The sequence below is a fragment of the Contarinia nasturtii genome, unplaced genomic scaffold (genome assembly GCF_009176525.2).
Source record: "Contarinia nasturtii isolate CC-2019 unplaced genomic scaffold, AAFC_CNas_1.1 Cnas_scaffold_1037, whole genome shotgun sequence".
NCBI classification, from domain to species: Eukaryota; Metazoa; Arthropoda; class Insecta; order Diptera; family Cecidomyiidae; genus Contarinia; species Contarinia nasturtii.
Window position 1 is genome coordinate 8,676,765 of NW_022198383.1, and position 21,611 is coordinate 8,698,375.

General features: G+C 32.9%; 1 protein-coding gene across 1 annotated transcript in view; it reads right to left on the reverse strand.

Annotated features, from left to right (window-relative positions):
- Positions 1-5,851: 5,851 nt before the first annotated feature.
- LOC116343748 (disintegrin and metalloproteinase domain-containing protein unc-71) overlaps positions 5,852-21,611 on the reverse strand; it is a 94,372-nt gene continuing 78,612 nt past the window's right edge. The window contains exons 16-23 of the mRNA XM_031771965.1: positions 19,510-19,648; positions 13,525-13,665; positions 11,812-11,873; positions 10,082-10,787; positions 9,556-9,918; positions 8,739-9,004; positions 8,590-8,644; positions 5,852-8,521 (exon numbers count right to left, since the gene is read on the reverse strand). Of these exons, the coding sequence (XP_031627825.1) occupies positions 8,338-8,521; positions 8,590-8,644; positions 8,739-9,004; positions 9,556-9,918; positions 10,082-10,787; positions 11,812-11,873; positions 13,525-13,665; positions 19,510-19,648 (1,916 nt within the window). The 3' untranslated portion in view covers positions 5,852-8,337. The remainder of the gene's footprint in view (positions 8,522-8,589; positions 8,645-8,738; positions 9,005-9,555; positions 9,919-10,081; positions 10,788-11,811; positions 11,874-13,524; positions 13,666-19,509; positions 19,649-21,611) is intronic.

Genomic DNA, 21,611 nt, shown 5'->3' on the forward strand with positions numbered 1-21,611 from the left:
TGAATAAAGGATCTGGCCCTGATAATCTATCACCAATATTGCTAAGAAAATGTGCAGAAAACTTTGTCAAACCGCTCCATATCATATTTACGAAATCGATAACTGAATGTATATATCCCGATAAATGGAAAATTGGAAAAATAGTACCTATATTCAAATCGGGGAAGAGAAATGATATACGTAATCACAGGGGTGTAAATATAATGCCAACTGGAGCCAAAGTATTCGAAAAACTCAATTATAATCAACTTAAATTAATTATTCTACCACGTTTGTCAAAAAATCAACATGGGTTCTTGCCCAATAGAAACATTGAAACGAATTTGATGGAATTCACAGCTGACATAAACATCGCATTTGATAAAAGCAAACAAACTGATGTATTTTATGCCGATATTTCCAAAGCCTTCGATACGGTTAAACAATCACTACTTATTCGAAAACTCGCCAAATATTCACTCAGTAATGAAACTCTCCTATGGTTTGTTTCATATTTCGAAAATCGTAAACAATTTTGTAGTGTGGGAAATTCAAACTCAGAAACATTTGGTGTTCCTTCATCTGTTGGTCAAGGATCTATTTTGGGGCCACTTTTATTTCTGGTGTTTTTTGATGATTCTGACGATAACATTGGTCAATCAAAAGCATACAATTTCGCTGATGACAAAAAAATATCAAGAGTTATAAACAACATCAATGATAATATACAACTCCAACTATCAATCGACAACTTTATCAAATGGTGCAATAATAACTGCCTCTCAGTGAATCTCAACAAATGCAAAATCATCACATTCTCACATACTAAACAACCAGTCAAATATGATTATTACATTAATGGGGAAAAAATAGAACGAGTGAACGAAATTCGAGACTTAGGCGTAATTTTAAACACTAAATTGGACTTTAAATCACACATTGAATTCATCACTAAAAAAGCTGAATCAATGCTAGCTTTTGTTAGACGATTATGTAGAGCAAACTACAGTACCGACATCTCCAAATTACTCTATACATCTTTAGTTCGATCCAACCTGGAGTTCGCAAGCTCAATTTGGTCACCACGTCAATTAGAATATAGATCAATGATTGAGAGCATTCAAAAACAAGCTGTGATATTTTTAAACGGTGACTATATAAATCGAAATGACAATGAATATATACTTGCCCCATACGAAGAAAGAACAGAGAATTTGGATTTAAATAAATTGATTAGAAGGAGAGTTAACTCATCTATTATGTTTATTCATAAATTAGTCAAGGGTAGATTCAATTGCCCAGCACTAATGGATGAAATGAACATCAATCGAGGAATAAGAACTCTCAGAAATCCAGAGTTCATTCGAATAAAACATTGCAAAACCAACTACGTTCTCTATTCGTCATTTTACACTGCATGCAGAGCATTCAACTTTGCTGCTCTGCATATTGACCCAACATTACCAACGGCTGTATTCGCGAAAAAGCTAGAAAGTATTCCGGATAATTTGTTCGGAGACTTATGCAAACTGAGAAGCTAACGATCATTACAATACCAATCGATGTGATATTTAAACTAAAGAATTTATTTATTTTATTTATTATTATTATTTTTATTACCAATTTAGTTTTTTAATTAATTATTTAACTGTATGTTTAAATTTGATTTTATCTGACTGAGCTCAAATGATCTCGAGAATTTTGAATTTGTCTATTTTTGTGATAATACTTCCTTTTTGAAACTTATTTTTTAATTTAATTTTTAACGAATTTTGTATTATACATTTGATATTTGAAAAGATCTTGGTTTTTAAGGAGGGTTCACTACTCTTTTCCAAGCTTTGATTTGTAACTGTCGGCCAGTTTTGGTAGACAATAAAACCGAATAAATAAATAAATAAATAAATTATATGAATGTCCGAGAATGAAAGCGAGATTTCTCTTCACAACTTATTGAAATATAACACCGCCATACAAAAAGTGTTGACATAGCATATTTTGTAAGGTGGTGTTACATTTCAATAAGTTGTGAATAGAAGTCTCGCTTTCATTCTCGGACATTCGTATAATAATGTGGTATATTCAGATAAAATATCTACTTTAAAACAGACCAAATTGGCTTTCACTCTTAACATAATTCGTAGTACGTTTGTGTGTGTGTCTGTGTATTGGCTTAGGAGATAATCTAGTTTATTAAATTATCTATTTGATACAGTTACATTTGAAAATGAGTTTTTGCCATAGCAGTGAAACGTCATGTTTGACAGCTACTACGCGTACCAGTAGTGTCATCCAGCTGCTGGAGTCCAGCAGCTGTTTTTTCAAAAAGCAACATTCAATAATGATTTTTATTTCTGAAAAACTCAAAAAATCTTCTTTTTAATTATTTTTTTCGGATGGATAAAAATAATTAATTCACGATTTGATTCAAAATTGGTCATGTTCTAAAAAAATAACATTTTTCCATTCGCTACAAACTGTCCATTTGAATTGACATTTTTGTTCTTATGCTAGCGACTTCAGCAGCTCGATGTGCACATAAATTCAGAATAGACATTTTTCATTTTATAAATTGGTTTTAAGTTTCATTTTTTTAATCGCTACTTTTATCCGTGTTAAATGAATAAATTCTTGAAATAACTACACTGAAACAAAAAAAATCTTGATTCAGCTGCTGGAGTCGGACTATACATTTCAATCACATTCAAGAGAAGAATTGCAAAAATCAACATTCGGTAACTTTTATTAAACTAAAGAAAATTATATTATTATTATTATGCATGTAAAGTTTTTTAAAATTATTTTAGCAACAAAAATTAATAAGAATCCATAAACTATTGTCGTTGTTTGTCATAAACATAGATGCGTACTGAAATAGTTTGGTACGTTCATTTGACATATTATAGGTGGCGCGTGGAACCGCAAAACTACGTATTTCACTACTATGGTTTTTGCTTTCAATTTATGTTGAGATACAGTAAATTGTTGGCTCTCTGGAGATTTTTTTCATACAGTTCATGTTCACTATGTTTTGAGTCTTATTTTTTGTGAATGCTTTGATTTCCATTGATTTCTACGTATGGGTTAAGCATAGCATTTGAAATTGATAAAAGATATCATTCTGTTGGTAGCATTTACTAGAAATCGGTGATGTGCAGTTTTTTAAAAAGAAATCTTGGAATAAAAAAAAGACAGATCAAGTCTGGTTTTTAGTATATCGTTAACAGCATTTTATCAATTTCAATTGCTGTTTAGATGAGTCAATTTAATAGATGGGTCTATTTAAAAGAGGCATAACAAAATAGCCCACTTAAAATTTCATTCTGTGATTTTCATTGCCATTGTTACATACAAATAACCAAACAAAAATTACAGTTACGTATCCGACAAATCAATTAAAGTGACACAACTATATGTATGCATTTCTTTATATTATTGTTGACATTTGAACTGAAAGTAACTGTGCTACAGCACCAAAATTTGAATGATTAAGTCATTGAAATCTGTTGCCCAAAAACGTCATTGTTAGCATTTTTATTAATTTTGTGTGTGTATGGTACAAAGTTTACGATAAGATAATGTACACAGTTTTATGAAAAAGAACCAGGATTTAATATTCACTTTTTATTTTGTGTATTGTGGAGAAGATGATGATGTAACTATAATGTTTATTGGAACAACTCAAAATCCGTTAAGATATAATTAATTGAAGCGAATTCGCGTACAATATTTATTAGATTAAATTTATTCAATGGGAAAAATTGTTCTGTTGCTATTTTTACACTATTTACAATATCCAATTTACATTCGAACTCAATGCCAAAGTAAAGAATAAAAATTGAATCTAGTTCTTGAAATGATAATAAGAAAAATTTGAAATAAATTACAAACTACGAAAAGAACTTTATTGATTATCGGGGAAATCAGAGCGCAAATGAATTGTTGGAAGAAGCAAACTCTCGTGAGAAGATTGGTATTTTTGTATCGGGGGACATGTACAGTGAAATTGTGAACTTTTTGGACATTTCTCAAATGATCACGATCTATCATCTTGTATTGACAAATTCAAGAGTGAAAGTTGCATCGATATGACGAAGAAAAGTATCTTGTTCGGTTCAGATTTACCGCTATTTTTTCCTAGTTGTTCACTTCTGTCTTTTACTCTCTTACAAATGGCGGTTCAGTTCGAGAGGTTCCGTAGAGAATTATCAACTTTTGGTACACACTTTGAATGTTCAAGGAAATAATGTTTAATATGATAAAGAAAACCAAAATAATCAATTATAATTAGGCCCATTTACAAATCAAGCTACTCTTATTTACATGTTCCTTCTAATTTGAGCTTAGTGAAAAGCGGCTGATCGTTAAGAATATACATGTATTTAATAATAATAAATAATTTTCATAGAAGATAAATCAAACGCAATCATAAATAACTTTAAAATCTAAACATCTAATCAACAACAACTTGAGAGAAAATATGCTTTAGTTCACATGCATGCTTACGTTATCTGATCGTCTGATCTACGATTTCTGCGAATGAGCAGTTTGAGTACGTGCATGTCTTGACTCTGCGTACTTTCGTAAGTAAATTCAAAGTGCAACATAAATTCTGCGCGTCTTCGGTTCCGATACTAACCATATTTCATTCAGAAAAAATATATATTTGTTTTGGCGTGCAGTATGCTAAAATACTTAAAGTGATAGAGAGAAAGAGAGAGATAAAAGGAGATGCTTATTCTAACTGAACGGACGTTGATGTAGGAATTTCTTTTTCACTTGGATTTAAGTAACAGAACTGAACTATTTCGAATAAATAACAATTCGAATTCGGAGCCGCGTGACATCGCGATTGTCACTGAGAAACCAATTTAATATTATTGATTCGCATTGATTTGTTTTTTTTTTACTTTTCCGCACACCTAGTGTAGGGAAGGTATTGTATTAGGCCAAAAAATTAAAGTCATCCCAAAACATGTTTTCTATGCATATTTAATGTAGAAAACACGATTGGAGATGATTTTGGGGCATATTAATGTGCGTCGCTGTGTGTGATGTGTGATGTGTCCTGTGTCCTGTGTCCTGTGTCCTGTGGCGTGTTGCCAAAATTTGTTAACACGATAAATCCTCTTCCAAAAACTCAATTCAAATTCTGACTTTGCAGGATGATTTGGGACTACTAGGAGACGTGCTGATTAGTTTTTGAGCAATATCTGTTGACCGGTGTAATTTTTTTTGGTCCGAATGGAGTACCCACAATCCCACATCCATACATTTTTGATCATTTCTCAACCATTTTGGTGACACGATGGTTTCGTGCTCAGACATGAAATTCAAAATGTGACTTCACGGGATGATTGGGCACTACGAGGAATAAATCAGGTCAAATTTTCAACGACATTGATTGATCGGTGTAAAACTTAGACTCTGAAGAGGCACTTATGAGAAAAATGCCTTAAAATGATATTCTTTCAATTTGAACGCTGAATGAATGTGTAGTAGGGGGAGAAACCCGAATCTGATGTTAGTTTTAAGATGCAATCAATTTTTCACACACTTTTCATACAAAAATCCACAAAAAGTTTCATTTTTGTATGAAAGACTTGCCTTTGTGGTACCGTAATGCTCTGAAACTTTGAACAGGCTATTTTTTGGATTGAAATTTCTTTAAACTTGGTGTGATTATTTATTTTGATAAGAAAATAATATTCACAAGTTTTCACGGTAATTTAAGTTACTGCAACCATACAAAGAGCATGATTTCAGTTTATTCCCAAAATTTCGGTTCCATGCGGAAAAGTCAGCTTGCGTACGTAAGCCTCTTTATTCTTTTTGAAATTACGCGAAAAACAATGCGTTATCATCATTTTGTTGATTTTTTTTAAAGATACAGTTTTTAAATCGAATCTACATATAAAAATCGTTGAATTTTTAATATTAAATCTTCATTTTTTCATGTTGGTTTGTAAGACTAAGATTTTATCTATTTTGCTATTCATTTGATTATTTGGTGTTGAACAAACTTCTGGGTCTATGTTTGGAATTTGATGTGAGCCTGTGAACTTTTCTATTAAATCTAGGACCTTTTTTTTCTTTTGGCTGTGTTTGCATGAGGTGCTTAGCGACAAAAAAACGAAAAAGTGTTGCTTGGTATGTACATTCAGCCATTTCGGAAAATGGAATGTTCGATTTAAGAGTAGTCGGGCAAAACCATAACAATTGATATAGGTTTTATATTTTGTTGTGTGTTCTGCCGGTTTCAGTTTATTGTTTTATATGATACAAACTATCGACGAATATTGTGATCTTTCTGTTCCTAATTTTTCTATACGATCATTGTGTTGTTTTGCATTTTTAAAACGACCGTCTCTATTTAGTAAATCTGATTTTGAGTTTACAATCAAAAAATGAAAAAAATCTGGAAAATGTCGATTGTATTTGAAATTAATAGACATTTCGATCACTTTATTGACGATGCTCATCTGTACTAAAGATAAATTATTCGAGCTGACGACTGAATACCGGACCGCTAATAATTGATCATGGTGTCGCTTCTTTTCTTACAGTAAAATGCAGCCTCTTCAGAGCTGTTATAGGCACCGCGGAGATGCGAGCACCTTTTTGTAATCGCTGCTCTTTCTTCTATCTTCAGGTGCGGAATTTGAAAAATTATATAGAAGTGCGGACAGTAGTGAGTGTTTGCACGTCTCTGGTGCCAATAACACCTCTGATTCGATTGTAAACCCGAGATTAGATTTAATCATGTTTAGTTGTTAGTTTTGATCTATATCCAAATCAGAGTTATATGTCCTATGTACACAAGTATTCTCTTAATCCTGTCAACTATGAAATCACATACAACTACATTGTGCCGCATGTAAATAGTTCGTGGTAATTTTTTTTGCATTTTTTAATGTAATTTTTTTATTTGTTGATTTGCGAATTTCTATATCAAGTTATTTTGCGCTATCCTAAAACCTAAATTCTATCTTTTTTTCTGCCATCAGCTTTGCATTTGGAATGTAATCATTATTTATTCTCTCTGTGTTTTTGTTTAAACTTTATTTAGAATAATGTTACTGCTTTAATCTCAATATCGTGTAATTTCTCTATCTCTCTGTCTCACTTATATTCCATCTTTCGATTTCTGTATGAAATAGTTCTATATTATAATTTCGAGAGTTATTTTGGATTTTCGCGTGAATTCGAGCATTGAATGTATGCTGTATCTGACTGCAGCAATCGACTTCATAAGTACGCGCGTTCGTTTGAAGGATCGCCACTTCAAATGTTTTCCGGTTAAAAATGTACAAGTACTTTAATTTCCACATAAATAATTTCAAATTCACGAAGTAATGTTGTTTATCATTCTTACCGACCACAAACCCTTGAGTTTAATCCATTTATTGGACTAATTTTTTGACATGAAACGCACGTTCGTTCACTTTTGAATACATTTAGAATCATTGTCGACATAATTATATTTACGTCTCTTTGATCTTGTTTGCTAATTTATTTCTTTAAAATATCTATATCAGTATATTTTAATTCATTTTATACAATCTATATTCTATATTGATAAAGCGTAACGATGGTTTCATTTTTTATTCATTATCTTGCTCTAAATGTTTTTCTCTTAATTTCTTATGTCTTTTTTGTTCTGATTTCTTCGTTCATTCTTCTATTCTTCATATTTTGATTTGAATGTCGATCGAATATAATGACACATATATAGGTTGATTTACATATTTCACTATCAAAATCATTTTAATCCGATTTTAAGGTTTGTAATCTGTTTTCATTTTATTTTATTTTTTGTTCTGTACAAATATAAATTACGCTCTGTTAATTTTGTTTTTGTTTAAATCTCATGCAATCGATTGAGCATCAAAACACTCTCTCATTTATGTTATAATATTCAATATTCTGTTTTCTTGCACATGCATTCATGACTATAAATATCGAGTAGATTTTTTTCTTTCTTCTTTTCGATGTCGAAATTAACATATTTTGGTTTAATATATACAAATTAAAAGACCAACGTTTTCTTATATTTTACTTGTGTTTTGTGGTTGAGAAAAAAAAAGAACGGTGAAAATTGTTTTAGTGCTTAACTAATTGTAATGCTTAAGCTACAGACAACACATTGTTCGTAATGAGCGAGTTAATGTTGTATTTGAATCACAAACTCGATCCTTTTTTACTTATCGAACGAATGAATGCCGTTTTGATCATTTAGTTTGGTTTCATCATCATCATTTTGCTTCTTAATTGGATATGAATTGATGAGCATCGATTGTTTGGGGTCATCATTTAACAAATGAACGTCAAATACATTCGATGATGATTAATTAACTATCAGTGTTTATATTCCGGATAGCCGGATGTCCCCATTGATTGTGCGTCGTCGGAATCTTGATCGATACGGACGTGTCGATGGTTCGATAAATGTTGTTGTTGCTGTGTTGTTTGCGTTAAGTGAATTGGTTGAACACTTCCACTGCTTGTTTCTGTCTCCGTTGATGGTGGCGATGGGTAGTACCTAAAATTCAAAAACACATTTATTAAAAAATGTTTCTTTATTTTCAAAAAATATTTCATTGGATTTACCTGTGCCCGACATTTATTCCATTTCCAGTCATCACTTGAATGGGCACGACCGAACCTATCGAAATGTCAATCGAAAAATAAACGCATTCAATGGAAAATAACAAAATAAAGAATGTTTTGAAGTGAAATAAAGGAAACAATTGCAATACCCATTGGTGAGTCGCTCATGATCGCCGTTGATGTAATAGTATCGACTGCGTCTTGGTAGTGTTGGTGTTGCTGAATTTGAAGCGACGAGTCGTTGATGTTGCCGGTATTGATGGCCGACTGTGCTGTTACCAATGAGACTGAGGGTGCTGTTTGATGCGGCATTTTTATAGAAATGGACTGTGTTGAATCGGGTTCCAGCACCACGGAGACGACATCTTCACTCGCCCATCGCGCTATTTGTGGTTGAGCTTGAATAAAGTCATCACTATAAAAATAAAAATCGTAACAGGAAAACGGAAAACGGTTTTGTTTCTTATCGGCCGTTTGATATCTCTTCTCTCCTTCTTTCGCATTTTTATTGAGTTTTCTTTTTTCGTTATTATAGATTATTTGAATTTTTTTTTTTTTGAGAGATTAGTGATTTAAGAATGTGGTCAGTGAATGAGTTTGTCATCTTTGTTGTGTGAAAGATTTGAAATGGTCTCATTTGCTGAGTGTAAAAAAGTATAGTAAATCATATGCAATTAAAATGAAGGAGACAGAAGACAGAAGTAATAGAAAAGATATGTGAAATTGAAAAGCAATTGTTTTTTTTATTGTTGTTTAATTTTTGTGTGTGTGTGACTTGACGTATCAAACGGTGTTTTACTTTTGTTTGAAAATAAACAAAAATTAAGGAACAGATCGGAAGGAAACTAAATCGTTTTTGTTTGTATGTATGCAAATGTGTGCAAAATTCATTGATTTTCTGATCATACACTTAAAAGTTTCTAATTCGAATTGAGCAAAATGAATGGGCAAATTAAGCACACCTACCTTTCGCTATCTGGAGTTTCACGATTGACACGTGGATCAACCATTGAACGATCGTGATGATCGGCACTTTCGTAAATACCCTCTTCGTCCTGATGCAAATGCGTATGAGATGAATGATGCGATGAATGTGCCCCGTGCGATACATGACCATGCGCATGGCCATGATGCGAATGATGGCCAAATGAATGTGTCGAATGAGGCGAATGTGGTTGATGCATTGGATGCCGATTTTGTGTTGGATGTCTATACCTCGTCACACCGTACACAAATCGATTTTCATCTTCGGATCGGGGCCTACATCTAGAATTGTATGATGACATAATTGTGGCAGTTTTCTGTTGCTGAGCTAATTGTTGATTTGAACTGTAAATTGTAAAACAAACTTAGAGAATTAGCACAAAACATATGATTATCATAAAACGAGAGAAATTTATTTAAATGAATCTTATGCGAAAGAGCAATGCAAAAAAAGTATCGAATAGATTCAAGATTGTGTATTTAAATAGTGGAAAATGTGTGAACTAACCCTTGCGAGGACTCACTACAAGCCGAACTATCTAATCTATAATGGCGGTCCGCTTCATTCTCTGACATTCGTATATCTTCTGAACCGCTTGGACTCATATGTCTAGTTGAATGATGTTCTAATTGTCTAATAAGGTCTTCTATATTTCTTATACGTAATTGACCACCGGTCGATGTAGCCACATCGTCGTCGGCTTGTTGTGATTGTTGCATATGTGATTGTTGATGCATACTGTGCGACCGGTGCTGTGAATGCATCATCGATGTCGATGGTCCATTCTCCACCATAATTGAGTGTGGTTGCATGCTGTCGCAAATGTTTTCTTTTGAACTCGACTTCGAACCGCCACGCTTGTATTCGCCATAGTTTAATGCGGCCGCACTGCACTCTTGTAATGCTTTACGTAGTAACTCTTCACTGATGCTGCCACTGCCCGATGGTGTGTTGCCCGCTCCTGTTCCACGTTGCGAAGAAGATTGTGCGTTCTGTATCATAAATATTATATCTTCATGATAACCTTCAAGAGCTTTGGCCGTACGCTCAAATCCTGGGCCTTTTAGCTCTTCACCATCTTGAGTCTCACCTTGCTGTTGTATCAACTCCAAATTATCGCCATTCTGACGATGGTCCTCTGCCCATTTGTCCTTGTTGTGCTCATTCAATACGATTCCGCTGTACGCTCGCACATTCTTTAGAATGCCCTTTTCTGCAAATGAAATAATTGCATGCCATGCCATATTATTACTATTTCATTTTCAGTTTGCTCTAAATTGATCAACACCATTAAATTGTTTCATGAAAATCAAGCACCATTTTCCAATCGATTTCAATAGCTTTTCAATCAGCCAAAAACTATTTGCTGATCTAAACTAATTTTCCAGTTTTGAGGCTCAACTATGCAACTATATAAATCTCTATAGAGACGAGATGTTGAATGTATAATTTAATAAAAACGAATTTATGAGGTCAAAAATGAATGGATTTTCGAAATTCAATCAACTTATTTGCTCAAACGTACCAAATAATATTATAAAATGTAAGACATCACCACCATTCAATTAGAAAACGTAGCAAAACTTTTGAAATATACAAGTTCGCCATTCAATTGGTTCAACTTTTGAAACACGTTTTACGAAATGTCTGATTCAATTTAATATCAATTCGGCCTGGCAATGTACCGTTTTTGCTTTAAATTTGATTTAATCTACGGTGTGGTAAACGTTTCCATCTCCTTGCCAGCCTCATTTACAACAACGGCCATTATTCGGGGCCGTACATTGTATGGGGGTGGAAAAAGAAACAATTTTCAAGCATTCGCATGTTTTATATGACAAAGAGAAAGTTTGGAAAACTTTTCATGTAGTTTGCGGTTTTTGCCGTTTTGAATTGAAGCCATTCAAATGGACAAAAACTATTGAAAAGTTAAGTAATTAATTGAATCAATGTTCGGATCGGCAGGAGGCTGGAAGAAAATACATCCTTTTAAAATAAATGGACAAAAGCATTTCATTTACATTTTATTTTTGTATTCGAACGGAATCGCTCGATCTAAATGAATCCGGTATCAATGCTACGAATTCTCATAATTTTTTTTTTCTCTCTTTTGCATTCATCTATTTATAAAGTGTAATTAGGAGTTCACTGCTTCCGAAATGCATAAATTCAATTTGATTGTTTCCGTAAATTGAAAATGATAAATAAAAACGTAAAACAATGTAATAAATTCTCACCTGAATGTGTATTGTCCTCTTCGATATTTGACCGGCGAATGGACTGCATTTTGTGGTCTCTGCTACAGTTTACCAGGAAAAAAAATCGAATTTTAAAAAAATTATTTCGTATTATATTTTTCATTTGATTCGATGTGGTGCCACATAATCAACCGACAAAATCAATAGGAACAGAAAACTGAACAAATAATTTTAATTATTATGTGTTGCATAACAAAAAAAACCCACATAATATGTATGTTTTAAGCGCTGTATCTAATTACACACCAAAATATGATTATCGGTTATCAGATTATCAGTGAACATAGTTTGTACAAAATTGGCTATCATCGATTTGAAACGAAAAAAACGAAATCTATTCGAATTATTCGATGTTCAACCGAAATGAGATTTGCTGATTGTTGCAACATGAAAACGTAATTATTAAAATCCGTGACGTAACCCAGGCGGAATTAAATTAAAAAATTTCAATATTACTGTTATCAATGCGACTAATTAGCGACAACTGATTTTTCCCCAGTGTCAAGTGGCCGATGTAACGACATTGGCACCGGATAATACTTTAAATGCTATTTAAAGCGATGCTGTTTTTTTCTCTCATACTTTGATTAATTTTGAATAATCGTCAATGTGAAATTGAACTGTATTCACATGCACAACAACAAATAATAATAATTAAACTGTAAATGACGTCGAATGTGAAGAAAAGAGCATCCCCATCTCTATGTAAAATGAAATCAATTTAAATAAATAATTGCTTTTTCACATTTGCATAAAAGAGTGCCATCAGTAGCATCGGATGGTCATCTGAAAGTGATTTTTCCTCTCTTTCTCACGGAATATCAGTTCTTCATTAACAGAAAATAATTACACTTTTGCTGACATATTTGCAGCCTTGCTCGCCTTTTTCAATTTCAAACGTTTACATCGATTTAACACCGGTACAAGTGCAAATGCAATGACCACGTGTGCTCACTCAAGGTTTTTTTTTTAATTACCATTTCGATGTAATCATAAACTTAAGGTTCTGAACAATGTATTGTCAAAAGTGTTCTGTTGTTCATTTAATTTAATTGCTTCTGTAAACAGATATTCAATTTTAATGATGACATGTACGAAATTGATGTTGTTATTGCTATAATAATATTTTTTTTATTTTTAAATCAATATATTGAGACTTACCAAAATGTTCTTGCCATCTGCAGAATCGGCATAAACCGAAAAAAAGTAATTTCATGAATGTAAAAACATTTTAATCACCGTCCAACAACATACAAAAACTGAAATCAATTGAACACAGATATGGAACACGTTTCTTCAGTTCTGTGATAATTGCTCATTTATATATAGCATTCAACTAAACAAATAATTATTAACATGAGTAAATCGTGCTCATGTCGTGTAAATGGTTCAATTTCGTATTTATGGAACAAACAGGTTTTTGCATGAGTTTTATTGTTTGCCGAAAAATTTCGTTTTCATACAAAAAATGCACCCTTTTTTGAGTTGCTAAAGAGGGAAAGTAGCTTCAATTTTGAATGATTAATTCCTCTAGAGTAGAAAATCAATCCGATTCACAATAGCTCAAAAAATAAAAAATAATAAATTTTATAATAAAACTGGTTTAGTCAGAACCACATTTTTTCGAATCAAGTGAAGAAAATTTGTTTCCAGATTTTTTTTAAACAATCAAGCTGAATCGCGTTCACTTACCTGAATGTGTTACCGTATGTAATTAGTTTATTTGATCCGTCCAAAGAAACTTCTTCAACCGAAACATGGTTGGAGTTGCCAGCTCCTTTGATGATTGGCTTTTTAATGTATGGTGGGTCATATTTGGTTCTTGTTGTTTTTCTTTAAGTTCCAAAGTCCATCATGATTTTGTAATTTCATGAAACGGTGGTTGAGATTAGAGTTCATATAAATTGATGTTTGAAAATATTTTCAAAAAGGAGACACAATAAAATGGAGAGAAAAAAAGTCATTTTATTATCAAATGAAAAGAAAGAAGAAAAAAAAATCTATGAATATGATGTGACATTTCTATCCAATTATATTGTTTTTACATAATGAAGAGAATCACTGGAGGTGATCACTAAAATCCAAACCTTACTCATTCAATTATAAATTTCACTGCTAATACTCTCTAGCTTTGGTTGATAAGTGCAAAGCTTGAATGAATTTTTTCACTCTGATTCACTAACTATAAAATAAAACAAAACACAACAACAACACAAAAAGTTCGTGCATACAAACATAGATTCAATTTCAATTCAATTATGCGGTTCATATGCTCTCTTTTTCTCGCTACGCACTAGTAACCCGACATGCAAATGAACATTTCAAAGGAAATAGAATTTACATGAAATGCAATTAAATCACAAAAAAATTGTGCATATATTCTTCTTTTTTTCGGCCGTATTTGTAGTGAGTATGTAATTAGTTTTGTATGTAGGTGTTTTTTCCAGTATTTTGAACATTTTTCAATGGAAAATTTTTGCATGCATTGAATGGTTATTAAATTGCGGAAACTTTTTATAAATAGTTCACCCTTCGAAATGCCCGAAAATTGAAATAAAAATACATTCTTCTTGTGTATGTTGATATCCTGCTAAGTGGATTTTAATGAAATCCAGAAAAAATTAATTTAACAAAAAAAAATCACCTCACATTATATGAGCACATAGCAGAATGATCTGAAAAATGTATTATGACAAAATTTGATACTACATCATTACAGAATGCATTGAGCATTCTCCATAGACATTAAACTATATCTAAGCGCTAAAAAGTAAGTAAGCAAAGCGCCAGTGCAAATGCTAGAGATCGTGAAAAACGAACAAAAAACAAGAGCGAGAGAGAGAGAGAGCGAGAAAGGATAAAAAAATCCAGAACAAGTATGAAAACAAACGAAAAGTGGCAACAAGATGTGCTTGAGTACAATTGTTTTAAAATGAATGTTAGTTTTCTGCTGCTAAATGTTGTTTGGTAGTTGTTTGAAAACTTGTTTACACACTGGAAATGTGTGTATTTCGCGACAAGCAAAAAAAAAACACACCGAACCGCCAGCACACTAATGCACAGCATTTTGCCAGAGTTAAAACAGCAAGCAAACAGACACAAAACCCGGAAAATGAGAAACGGAATTCTCTGTTGATGATGAGAAGGAAAAACCTCGATCGAAACGAGTTGAATTAGATGAAAAACTGTTTAGTGTTTGTATTTATTCACCAACTGCAAGAACCGTTCGCTGTTTCTGTGTTGTTGCCTTGCAGCATAACCACTAAAGTCGCATAATTAAAATGGTTTTTTTTCTTCGTTGTATACATCTCTCTCTCTCTCACGCGCTTACACTCTTTCGTTGTCACGCTCATGCTTTCAATGTTGTCAACACCCCCACCACCGCCGGTGCCGTGCATAGTGCGAGTCGCGTTGTAAAGGATCATATCTCTATGATGGTGGTTGTTCGGGTGTTATTGTTCGTAATGATGATGATGCTCTCTCACGCTATAGTGTTGTGGGTGCTTTTCATACATATACATTATACATTTTTTGCGCTCTCTACACAACCAGCCTGACTGAATTAACAGAATTGAGCTTATGTTATTTTTGCCTCGAACTATCAACATCATCACAGCACCATCGCTACAACGTATCTATCCGACCATTTAATTTATATCTCGTTTTTATTTAATTTTCAACCGAATAATGTTTTTCAGATCTACATTGTGTCCCACCGCATATATACATATTTCTCTTTCATTGCGAATCTTTTTTTTTCCGCCCTAGATACACGTTTTATTGTTGGGCATGCTAACGACAAGGCTGTGTTTTTTTTCTCGATCTATTATCTCCCATTACGATTTTTGGTTTACTCAAGCATTCTTTTTTATAATGCCGCCTCTTTCTTCTTGAATCAATTTGCATACTGAATACAGTGCTACAGTATTCTAACGTATTGACCAAATCTGCGCATAACGCGAAAGTATAACCAACTAAATCTTCACACAAACAAACACACAAACATTTTAATTAATTCTAATTTTAAATCTGCGCCTCGGTCGATGTTTGTGTGTTTTTTTTTCTTCTTTGCTCATTCATTTTCATTTTATTTGTCTAGCCCTCAATTTTACTGTTTTCTCAGCTATAAATCCACCCCATGAATACGAAAGTTTGGATTGCAGCAAAAAAGCTTCTATAGATTGTAATTTCATTGAATGTATGGCATGCACAGTGCATTGCATTGCGTTTTGAATGTTATATTCAAAGTTTCCCAACGGCAGTCTGCATATTTATGTGTGATCGTGGTAGCGAGATGCATCCATTAGGAAATTCGGCAAAGAAACTATTTGCCAAAAATGAAGTGATTATAAAAGCTTTTTATGGTTAAAATGAATGGTTGCATCCGGTTCTGAAATGTTAAACCAGCTTTTGGTTTGCATAATGTCATTTAGTTTTAGCTGATCGAATTCAATAGGAATTGTTGATGGTACAGTATCGTTGATTGAATCGCGTATTAAATTTTTGAACTTAAATATAATTATGATTTAAATTATTCAATCCCGTTAATTGCAAAGCCTGGCTTTAACATGTGAACAACAGCCAGTGACGATGATGAAATACCCACATGTTTTGGATTACAATGAACAATTTTTCAGTATACTGTATATTTAAAAAAAATAATCAACTCATCTATGTGTGTTTTTATTCAGCGCTGATGGTAATAGTTGATTGAAAATTCGGTATTGAGGCAGATGAACCACATGCAGCAGCTTAATACCGTGGCCCCACTGGACAATGTGAGCTCCAAAATGATTAGCGTGTGACCGCACAATTCAATTGTTTGAATTTTCCGTCAACAACAAACAGCAGTGCTGAATGTTATTTTAGATTTTTATGTGATTTTAATAGGCACGCGGCCTAAAATGTTGTGCAACTAATTTTAATACCTTTTACTTGTAGAAAACACATGTTTGCAAACAATACACAAATCCGACATCATTATTTTTGGCTGTTGTTTGCATAAACTCAGCGAAGGTAATTATTTGATTCAAGCGCAGTCGCCTAATTACGGTGCAGCATGTATTTATCAGTTTGTTAAAATATTTTCGCTAAAATTTGCAAATGTTATAACTTAAACACTCAAGCCTGATGCAACATTCAAATTAAAATGCATATTTATCCAAAAATGTGGAACCAGTTAAGCGGATTTCACTTTGAACACACTAATTGCCGAATGAAAGGACGTAATTTATGGATGTGAATTTTCCAATTGTAATTTGAAAATGTCTTAAGTGGTTGCTTTGAGTCTCTAGAGAGGAATGCTCGAATCGGATTCAAACTGGCCGACTCGAAAAATTGGAGATGGTTTCTTGTGCACTTTGGCCATTTTGAATTGTGTAAATCTCGATGACTTTGCACAATTTTTGAACACATTCGGAACACATTCGTTAGAAAATCCGGATAAAACATTTCGAAAATCCAAAGATATTTTCACATTTGTGAATCGCTGTGTTGTGTTTATACTGCGTTCTTTTCTTAGTGTGTCTCACTTGTGTTCTTCGTTTACCATTTACGCATTTTGCATGCGGTGAACTCGTTTTCATTGTATGCTTTTGCATACAAAATTAAATGTTGAACAAACAAATGGTTTCTAATTTATATTTGGATATGAATTCGCACAACAAGATTCATTGGAAAGAGTTTTTGTCGAATCCTTTGAAAATGTTCTCAATGCTTATGGCTTACACACAACCTATATTTTCCATGGTTTACGATATACAGTGCTGCCGCGATTGCTCTGACGAATAATCGAAAAAGATTTCTTGTGAAGTTGTCTTGAAAAAATCGAACAAAATCATGTATACTCCCGGTTTTTACGACTGACGGTTAACAGAGGTGACGGATAATCGAGGTCGCACTGTACATATAAATAGTGATACGCGTACATTCACACAAAATATTTGTGCAAATCTTGTTTGTCTATTGAATTGGCAGGCAGACTGGGATAGAGAGAAAAAGGGAGTAGGACTATGAGAGACCGATCGTATCCATACCGCTTTTTGGCCATTGCTGAACATAGCCACAAATGGAAAATTTATGTACGCACAAATACAAACACTAGTGCAAATACAACAAAGACGATGTCAAAGTGAAAGTGAACGAACGAAAATGAAAGAGAGAGAGAAAGAGAAGAGTTTATACGGTACGTTCGATATTAAAAAAAAACGCTTTGTTTTCTCAGGCTAAACAAACAAAACAAGAAGCTGTGGTCGAACAACATTTTGGCCTCGGCTTTTGAGTGAACATTTATGTATCGAAATTATTAGAAGCGATGAACAGAGAGCGCTAGACAAAAGCACCCAATTTACATGTAAACTCAAGTGTTGGCTTAAGCACTCAACAATAACTATGTATGTATTATTTGCGTATTCTAGATGGTATCCGACCGTCGTCTATCCGCTCTCGTTCTCATTTCGTTCGAAGTTAAATACCGTTCCAATGATCGGCTCTTCGTTTGGCATTTTTGTGAATGTAAATCTCTGATGCCCATATTTATATGCTGGTAATTCAACAAAATACTCCGAGCTTATGGCTATTGCATAGTTGCATTGCATTTAAGATAATTTCAAGTAGACACTCATTCGATGAATTTTACTTCAATAATGCCAATTTACCATTTGAACAATCAGCTTTGAAAGAAAATTGACGAACTACAAACATCAATGATTGTTCAAAGTTCATCTTCATTTCGATTTGTTCTAGACCATTTACTGAAACAGATATACATGCTGAACTCAAAAAATTCAAAAGGAAAAGAAAAAAAATGTGAAAATCGATGGGCTTCGACTGCAGTTTTCGTTTTTTTTATGTGTGTTTAATTTCGATGAGAGATGCTTTTGTAAATGTTGATTTAGTTGAGTGCTGAAATGTGTGTTATTTGCATTTTTGTTTGTAGCTCAATCATTCTATTGAATTCAATCGTTTTATGCTACGAACTTGATGAAAATGTGTTATTTGATTGGCATGACCTTTTCAATAACCCAAAAAGACTCTCTATTACATTTATCGAGGTTATTCGTCGACGTCAACGAAACATCGTTTGCTATTGCAAAAAGGAGAAATAAATTGCATGCATTTGAACTAAATCAGTGTTTGGGAGTAAACTCCGATGTGTTCGATTTGATGTGAAAATTTTGATGTATAAAAGCAAAGGCATATTATTACAGCAATAGCATTTCCAATTGGTTCGAATTGTTATTCTTATTTTCGATAAATAAAATGAAAACAAAAACAACTCTATTCAATTAGTGGTGATTCGAATTTATCGAATCTCACATGTAATAACTAAGCAAATGCAGATGGACGATTGATCTAAAATCGATTTTGAAACATTCAAAGAAAATGGAAAAATGCGACAAAATAAACAAATCGAACAAAATGTTGTTCATTTGCTACATTGATGGTTTTTTTTTTCTATGGAAATTCGGAAACAAAAAGACGTGTTCATGTAATACGTAACTGAACAAAATAAAATTGATTCAAAAAAAAAAAAATACAAAAATTCATGTGGCTCATTTACCTTGTTTTATTTAGAAAAGAACGAAATAATGTTGTTTTACGAAAATTAAAATTATTGAACTAAATAAAAAGAATGTAGAAAATGTCATTGCAGTATGTTAATGATATTGCACTAACCTTAGACACAGTGTGAAGTTACGATGGACAACAACTGATCGGTAGCACAACGCCATTAGCGTGAATGTTACGAATACGAATCCAACGACCGACATTAAGACACCGACCAGAAACATCGTATTCGAACCGTGATAGTTTTCTTTAAAAGCAAAAACCACAATGTTTTTTTTTTGGTTATCGTTTAAATTATCTGATTGATTGAAGCAAAAGATTGCTACATCATTTTGCGTTTCATTCTACTTTGAACGATTGCAATTTTGCAACAAACATTTTTGTTATTTGCATTGTATTTTTTCAGTGGAACGTCATGGTATCGACCAAATGAGATGATTTCCAATTATGCATTTTTCCATTTGGCAGAACGACAATGATTCCAAATAATTTGTGTTTTTTTTTTCGACGACGTTCGACTGAAGGCTACATGCTAATTTAATTAGCTGACATTTCCAATTTGGAGCATGAAACATTTTCTTTCATCACAGAGAATTTCTTTTTTCATTCTGTTTGAACGCTAATTGTCCCCATTATTATTTTTTTGTTTCCAAATAATGATTGCCAAGATTCATTAATTTGATTATATATCGATATGTTCCATGACAATGGTAATCTCTTTTTAAGAACATTTTTTAAAATACATAAAATCATTTTTTTTCCGTTTTAATTTAATACAGGATACAATATTCAAATTATAAAAACGTACAGCATTTGGCATTTTCATTCTAAAATGCGTCACTTTTAATGTTCATATATTTACTTCAAAAAAAAAATGTATCTTGCTACCGAATGTAAATTGTGAATGAATGTATGAATTGAAATGGATTTTTTGGAATGTATAAAAAAATCGGTGTTTTCTTTAATGTATGAAATGTTTTGTTGTATGCAATGGTTTTGGTATTGGTTCTTTTTTCTCATGTTCCGGGAATTATATTGTAGATGGTACGAAAAAGCCGATACATTTGAAATTGGAAAATACATTTTTGTTTCATGCTTTCCCTTTGATCTCTAACACAAAAATACTAAAAAATAAACAAATTCAACGAATATACGGCGTTGTATCCAATAAATGCGATTGGAACAGCTAAAAAGAAAATATTTACTCTTTGCGTACCCAATGTGAATTCAGAGCGACAACGAAATTAAGCAACATTTCTTCAAATTCTACGGGCTTTTTCTTCTTCTCAAGTATAAATGCGATGACGAGAACTCTCATAAAAAACACAAAACCAATCAGAAAACAAACCAAACATCTCTTCTGCTGGACTGGGCTAAAACATCAAATCATGAGTCTCAAGAAGCCCTCATATCAATTTTTCATGGAATTGCATTAGCGTCACAGTTCAAATAAAATGAATGACATACACTGGCTAATATTTATCCCTAGGGAATGCTTCATTTTTTTCCGCCTATTTTTTTCTCTACGTCGATTTTCCAAATAAACATGAGATGCCATTTAAACTTGTTTCCTCTGCGTGAATAAAATAAGTTGATTTCATGTTGAAAGAAAAATTTCAATGTGCATCGAACAACTCAATTAAATGATTTGATCAAGTGAATAAAAATTGATTCAAAAGAACTGAAAGCGTTTAGATTTAATTTATTTTGGAAGTGGACACCCGTGATAGATATAAATTTGGTAGAAATAATCAAATTAATTTCAATGCAAATTTGCATTACAAATATTGGCCAATGCTTGCTCTTAGGTCCGCACCTACATCAAGTTGAAAGCAAATATTTTAATCGTTTGTCGCACGAAACTCGCAAATTTCCATCAAATTACTCTGCTGCCATCACAATTTTTGCATTAATAAAGTTAAATATTATTGTCCTATACTCCTGCTACTACATCGCATTCATATTTGATACGCGGGGCATGAATGCGTTTGTCTCCTGTGGCGCTTCTCCCATTGCCGACAAAATTACGAATTGTAGACAAAGTGTATTGAATACTAAAGTTTTATTACGATTATTATGTATTTTGAAAAGCAAAATAAATAATTCCTGATTTCATTTACATATAAATCGTCACAGCGAACATTCACACTATTACCACCACCACCAATATACACCAATCCCATTTTGTTTGCCATGGACGCGATTGGTGG